Source organism: Equus asinus, chromosome 17 (assembly GCF_041296235.1).
Source record: "Equus asinus isolate D_3611 breed Donkey chromosome 17, EquAss-T2T_v2, whole genome shotgun sequence".
Classification (NCBI taxonomy): Eukaryota; Metazoa; Chordata; class Mammalia; order Perissodactyla; family Equidae; genus Equus; species Equus asinus.
Window position 1 is genome coordinate 19,327,143 of NC_091806.1, and position 7,353 is coordinate 19,334,495.

General features: G+C 34.2%; 1 protein-coding gene across 1 annotated transcript; it reads left to right on the forward strand.

Moving 5' to 3' along the window:
- The first annotated feature begins 1,194 nt into the window (after positions 1-1,194).
- LOC139040942 (olfactory receptor 5F1-like) lies at positions 1,195-2,139 on the forward strand. Its single transcript, XM_070488647.1, has one exon. The coding sequence runs from the start codon at positions 1,195-1,197 to the stop codon at positions 2,137-2,139; it is 945 nt and encodes a 314-aa protein (XP_070344748.1).
- The last annotated feature ends 5,214 nt before the right edge of the window (positions 2,140-7,353 follow it).

The window sequence follows — 7,353 nt, forward strand, 5'->3', positions numbered from 1 at the left end:
AAGCTATAATCTACTCCCCATGGTTGCTCAATCTTCTTCAAGGAAAACAAAATAAAAGTGCAGCAACATGTATTTACTCAGAAGATGTCTCAAATCTTTACAAATAGGTAATTCAAATTTTTACTGAATTTCATTTCATTTAAAAAATAACTATTTTCTTATTTTTATTTTTAAGCTCTCACTGAGAACTCTAATAAAAAAGAAAATAGACTACACAAGTAAGACGCTGGGAAGGAAGACATAAGGATCTGGTGCTTTTTTCACTGCAGTGGACAGGTACTTCTCTGCTACCACATGACATTAACTTGATAGCATACCTTGTAATGAGAACAATTTTTTGGTTCATTTTTATAACACTACAAAATCATTCTTAAAGGGCCAGCCCCATGGCCCAGTGGTTAAATTCATGTGCTCCACTTCAGCAGCCCACGGTTTCACTGGTTGGGATCCTGGACATGGACATGGTACTGCTCATCAGGCCACGCTGAGGCTGCATCCAATATAGCACAACCAGAGAGACTCACAACTAGAATATACAACTATGTATTGTGGGGCTTTGGGGAGAATAAGAAGAGAAAAAAAAGAAAAAAGAAGATTGGCAAAAGTTGTTAGCTCAGGTGCCACTCTTAAAAAAATAAATCACTCTTAAGAATATGATGGATGTCAAAATATTGGTTATTTGAAACGGTCACTGGTTTTGCTGCTCGGGGTACACAAGAGTGATTTCGGGGAAGCAATACATGAATTTTGGAGTTGAAGAATATACAGAGTGGTCTTGAGAAGAAAAAAATACAATTGAGTTAAACTCACATACTTGTTAAGAGAATGGGAGAGACTTTGGCAAAGATATTTCTATCCTTTGCATTTTGCATGCGGGATGGTAGAGAAAGAATACAACAACATATGTTGCATTTGCAGGACCTGAAGTGAAATATTTGGACTTAGAGCAGTGATTTGAGAGATCTGCTACCTTGATTCAATACAGACAATTGCTTTTTAAATTCAAATGCTTATCCATTTGTCACCTAATCTTCCTCTTACTTTAGTCGTTCTATTTAGTATGGTGTATTATCCTAGGCTGTTTTGTTTTCGATGTGTAAATAGCCTCATTAACATCTCTACTATTTCCTGTAAGCTTTGGAGAGGGAAATATTTACACACAGTGCAAGATTAAGCAGACTAAATCTGTAATAAATGATGAGAAAAAACTATACTTCACTGACTGAGTTCATCCTTTTGGGATTAGCAGACACGCTGGAGCTACAGGTCAGCCTCTTTTTGGTCTTTTTTGTGATTTACACGCTTACAGTTTTGGGGAATGATGGGATGATCCTCTTAATCAGGATTGACTCCCGACTTCACACACCCATGTATTTCTTCCTCTCTGGTCTGTCTTTTGTGGATGTTTGTTATTCATCCACCATCACGCCAAAGATGCTGGTAGATTTATTATCAGAGAAGAAAACCATTTCCTTCACTGGCTGCTTCCTGCAGATGTACTTCTTCATCGCCTTGGCCACAACTGAATGCATCCTCTTTGGGTTAATGGCCTATGACTGTTACGTGGCCATATGCAACCCTCTACTTTACTCCTCGATCATGTCCAGGACAGTCTGCCTTAAAATGGCAGCAGGGGCTTTTACAGCAGGATTGTTGAACTCCATGGTTAACACGAGTTATGTAAGCAGCTTGCCATTCTGCAGTTCCAATGTCATTCACCACTTCTTCTGTGACAGCCCTCCACTTTTTAAGCTCTCATGTTCTGACACACAGCTGAATGAAAGTATCTTTTCCACTTTTGCTGGTGTGAATATGATTGGAGCTCTGCTAGTCATCCTATCCTCCTACTCCTACATTCTCTTCTCCATCTTTCGTATGCATTCAGGGGAAGGGAGACACAAAGCATTCTCCACATGTGCCTCTCATCTGACAGCTATAATGCTGTTCTATTCCACCTCCATTTACACTTATCTGAGACCCAGTTCCAGCTACCTCCTGAATCAGGACAAAGTGGTTTCAGTGTTCTACACAGTAGTGATCCCCATGTTGAATCCTATGATCTATAGCCTCAGGAATAAGGAAGTAAAGAAGGCTATACAGAATATAATTACCAAGAAAAGAATCCCCTCATTTCTGTGATAGCTTGGTTAATTTTCCAAAATAAATAGAGTATTTGATGAACTGTCAAAGGCTGGTTCAAGCCTCCAGTTTTTCATTAGAACATTTTGTTCTTTTCTCAGTAATCATGTCCTGTAATACTGAAGCATGTATCCAATTAGGTATAAGGTAGATTACCAAACTTAAATAATACCATGGAACTTTCATCTAATTCTTCTGTATCTTTAGTGAGTTCTCAAAAAATTGTAATGAAATCTTAGGGAACAAATGGGGTTCGTTGTTTAGACACAAATGTCACAATATCACATGAAACTAGGCGTGTAGAATAGTTGCAATTGTCTATTTATTTTTTCTTATGCATTCTTTTCCACTATTTATGATTTTAAGACATTATATATCATATATGTCAAAAATGCTTTAAATTTAAAATAGACTTCCATTTTAACTTATTTAATTATCTCCTAGGGAGATACTTAAAGCAAATTTGAGGACTATAGATTTCATTGCAACTTAAACTCCCTATCTTTTATTTCCCTTATCCCTCACATGCATATATATTCCTTAGTAAGTGCAAGTTTGTGCAAAAGTGTGAATTCAAGAAAACTGCTATCAGATTAGAATGCATCAGTTACAGAAGCTCTCCTTCTATTCCCTTCACTTCTCCTCAAAAATTTCTAATTCTTCTCTCACTTTCACTCTTCCAGACTGACACATGCACCCAAAGCAGCATGCACACACATTCAGTTGCTGCAATGAGTTCAACCAGTACATCGTTTCAAAAGATGTAGATTAATGTTCAATGGATTAATACAAAACATGTTATTTACAATAGGCTCATGGATTTCCTGACCATAGAAATCTTCTATCAATTGACAATAAAATCAATTAAAATTAATCTTAACATTAAGGCTAAGCATCATTAATATGGAGGTAGACAGGGAGGTGGCTTAGTAGAGCTCTGGAGGAAACTGAGCGGGCCAGGGCTTGACAAGGAGACAGCCACACTTAGAGTTTTTGAAGGGTAATTCCACATGTCCCTTCCCTTACCCTTGCTGCTGAAGTTGCACCTGATAGAGCTGTGATGTTCAAATCACCTGAGATGTGGTATAGCTGACCTTATTGCCTGTCACAAAGAGGTCATGCAGATTCATCATCCAATGTTCTTAACAGTCCATGTAGGTGACCTTTGTCAGATGAATGTTCCTGAAAACATTGGTGTTGTATGTGCACCTGTGGGCCATATTCTCACCCCACAGCAGTTACCTGGCCCTGGAGGCTCTGCATCAAAATGATGAGGCTGTTCTCAGAGATGGTTTGCTCTTTCACTGAGTGGCTCACATACGTTCTTCTGCACCAGCTGGCTACTGCTCAGCAGGTTTCTTTCTGCTTTCAGTGTCCTATGTATTTAATGGAATCATATATAAGACCAGGACCTTTCACAGGTAAATACTAATATTATATTCTTTCAATTAACTAATTTAATTTCCAGTAAAACTTAGGAATACAAGCAATATTTAAGAGATGAATTCCATTTATTCTGAGATTTGGGTTTTAGATATATCATATTTTGAGCCATATTCTCTGCTCTCTAATTCAGCTTGCCTAACATTTAATTAGTTTTATTTACAAAGTCTACAAATATTTCTAAATTTTGGAGCTATTATCACAAATTATGTTGCTTAATTTTTAATGTATTAAACATATGCTTCTTATGTACATTTTGATTATTTCTTGAACCCATCGTTAATGTAAAAGTATTTTTATCATATTTTCTTGCTTTTATTGTCTAATGAATTTATGTGAAAAATGTTCCAAATATTTTTTATTTTCTTTAACTCAAATGCAATTTAAATTGCAAAAGTATTGAGACTTCTAATTATTATATTAAGTGTGATTTTTATCATTTACTTCTTTCTTTAGAATCTGACAATAATTATTAAACTCTCCTCTATGAATGTAACATTCTTTTTGCCTCTGCTATACTGTCTATATTGCTTTCTGTTTTCCTAATTTTCCCAGGCCTTTATTTCGCTTGAATGTTTACTGTCATCATATTCCCCAAATGTAAACATATCAAGGGATATTTTGCCTTATTCAATGGTTTTTGATAATTTATTTCTTAAAATTAACGAAGGAAGTGTGAAATGTATGCCTTTAGGCTGTTCTTTGGTCAATGTTTTCATTAGTGATTCCATAAGGCCAAATAGAGAATAGCTCAAAAAACCTGTGAGCATCACAAAATTGGAAAATAAGCAAACAAGTTGGAAGGAGTGAAAGAATCAATATTCAAGGATCACAGGGATTTATATAAACAACAAAAAAGAAAAAGATGATGTTATTAATGGATGGAGTCCTGCATTTAGGCAGAAAAAAATGCATACAGATAATTTGACATTAATATATAAAAATAATTTTGGGTTTAATTTGTTAATTTAAACTAATATCGACAATGCAATTTTCATGAATCTATTAAAAACAGGAATTCATACATTTTGTAAACAATAGTTAGATAAAGGCTAGTGCTGAAATTAAGTGATAACCTCATTTAACCCATTACCTGGTCAAATAAAATCGAAGATAGTGTGTTATTTCAAGGTCAGCACATTTCAAAGGACAGAGATAAGCAATATTATGCCAAGAATGTAATACCCAAATGGTTGGGTGTATGGGGGAAAAAAATCAAATAAAAAGTAGTTAAATTGCTGTGAAAATATGTAATCTGTCTAAGAGGAATGTATGAAGAAGTTTATTGAAAATATATAGCTTTAGTAAAATGTAGATTTATTGAAACAATTTTGAAACAAATAACTTTATTAAGAATATATAAAATGCATGTCAAATAGAATGTGTGGCATCAGAATGTAGAAATATGATTATTTGTTGCTAAACTTAGATACAATTTACTGCTTTGATTCAGAAAGTGATGTTCTATTTTTAAGACTCTCTTTAAATTTTGTGATTATAATCCCACTGTGAAAATGTTGTATATATCCATGTACCATTCCTACATGTCAGAAGAGTCTTTATGGTATTTCAGCCACTTAACAAAAAAAAATTACCCCCAGATTTGTTACTAAAGAAGGAGATGATGAACATTGACCAGTGAATTTCAAGGTTTTGCAAACAGGAGATCAGCTAGATGAAGATCTATGTCAAAAAATCTGAGTTTCTGAATTGGACTCCAAACCCTCAACCTCCTGAAATTGTATGATCATTTTACCCTTGTGTTGTATAACAAATAAAATTAAGAAAATATAATTTATTAGCTCAGTTTGTTTTGAGGGTATATCAGATTCATTAATATACTAGTAAGAGAAGCAGAAAGATAAAGAAAAGTTACAGACTTGTACAGGAAATGTAAATAGGTTTATTTAACTGAAAGACTGAATAAGCAGCATGCAAAGGTGAAATAAAAGTTGAGGTTTCGTTTTACAAATCGTAAAATTATCATGCCTAAATCTTGTGTTACACAAGAAGACTGCATCAGAATCATCTCAAGTGCTCGGTTTGGTGAGAGCTAGTGAAAAGAAACAAACAATGCACATAAAGAGAAAATAATAAAGATTATATATATATGGTTATAATGACATAGCTTTATCCTCCAATGGTAATGCCCAATAAAGACAATTAACACGGGCTCATAAAATAATGTAAACAGAGATCAGAAGCAAAGTGAGAAGTAACAGGTTCTATTTTTAAATAAGCCATTGCCAGTAATTTTCTTTTTCAAAATGTAAACAAAATTGTAAAATGCACTATATTCCCTTTAAATAATTTTGATTTTTACCTTTAAAACTGCAGACATATTACATTTTTCCCTGAGAACAAGGCTGTGTAACTTCATATGAGACTTATATGAAGTAGCTATTTACTATTATCTGTTCACGTGAACATAACATATTTGATGTGAAAAAACAATGGGATTTTAAAGACACTGACATTCTACTGACACCCTTAATACTAAAGTTTGAGTCACTGAGAGAAGATTCTGTCCAAGAGGTTGTTTCCAGTATCCATCTCACTAACATCTTCTGATCTATCTTATCCTCAGTTTCACTTTCTCTTTTTGAGAGTATAGGCTGTGATTCCACTGTCTTCATCTTCTTCGTCAATGACAGCATTGTCCATTTCAAGGATCTTTCTATCATGACTCAGTTCACTCCTTGCCTGGATTCAAATTGATTTCTGTTGTTGCATTGATTGATTTGTAAACAAAGTAATGAAAAAAATACCAGTACCAGCAACAATACATTTGCACAATGCTACATATTTTGAGAGCCCTGATTTGCTAAAACATTTTAAAAGAAACTGTGCATTAATTAGCATCCAACTACATTGAGCTCAATCACACACTAAACAAAATAAACACCATTATAGCTAAGTAATCTCTATTAAGAAGAGCAAAGTTGGAGACATCATACTTCCTGATTTCAGACTACATTGCAATCCTATAGTAAGCAAAATGGTTTAGTATTAGTATGCAAAATGACAGGTATACAAGGAACAGAATAAAGAGCCCGGAATTAAACCCACTCATATATGGTTAGCCTGTTTTCAACAAAGGCACCAAGAATACATGATGAAGAAAATCTCTTCAATAAATGGTGTTCGAAAAACTATATATGCACATGCAAAAGAATGAAATTGGACCCCTATCTTACATCATTACCAAAAATCAACTCAAATTAAAAACGAGCAGCTTGACAACAATGGTAACTGAAAACCAGCAGCCTGGAGACACTGGATTGTGTGGCCTGGGTTTGGAGCTCCTAAGGATGTCCCATCCTCACAGCAACTATTAATACATTCTATAAAACATAAGACAATTATAGGCTTTTATATTAGGTCACAATCCAACAAAAATACATTAATAGCAATGAACAATCCCACCTGCTTGGATATTACAAATTTATCAGAATAACATGCCCAAAAGGAAAGTATAAATTGAGTACACAGGATAATGTAACATAAAAAAGAACACAACAAACTGAAAGTGATGTAGTTGCTGCAAAAGTCATTAAAGAAGTTTATGTGCTGTTAATTTTTACCAACAAATAGTTAAACTACATATAATTTTGCCTAAATATTTAAACAGTATGAACACAAAACCATGTGAAAAGCAGCATAAATGAATTATAAAGAAAAAAACAGAAATGGATGGGATTTTTTAAGATTATAGACTTTTTATTACTCCATACACTTAAAGTTTGTTGATGGACATTGATTCTGTTGGAG

Bases quoted from the DNA above. Each gene is read 5' to 3' on its own strand.
- LOC139040942 (XM_070488647.1), top strand. From the start codon at position 1,195: ATGATGAGAAAAAACTATACTTCACTGACTGAGTTCATCCTTTTGGGA.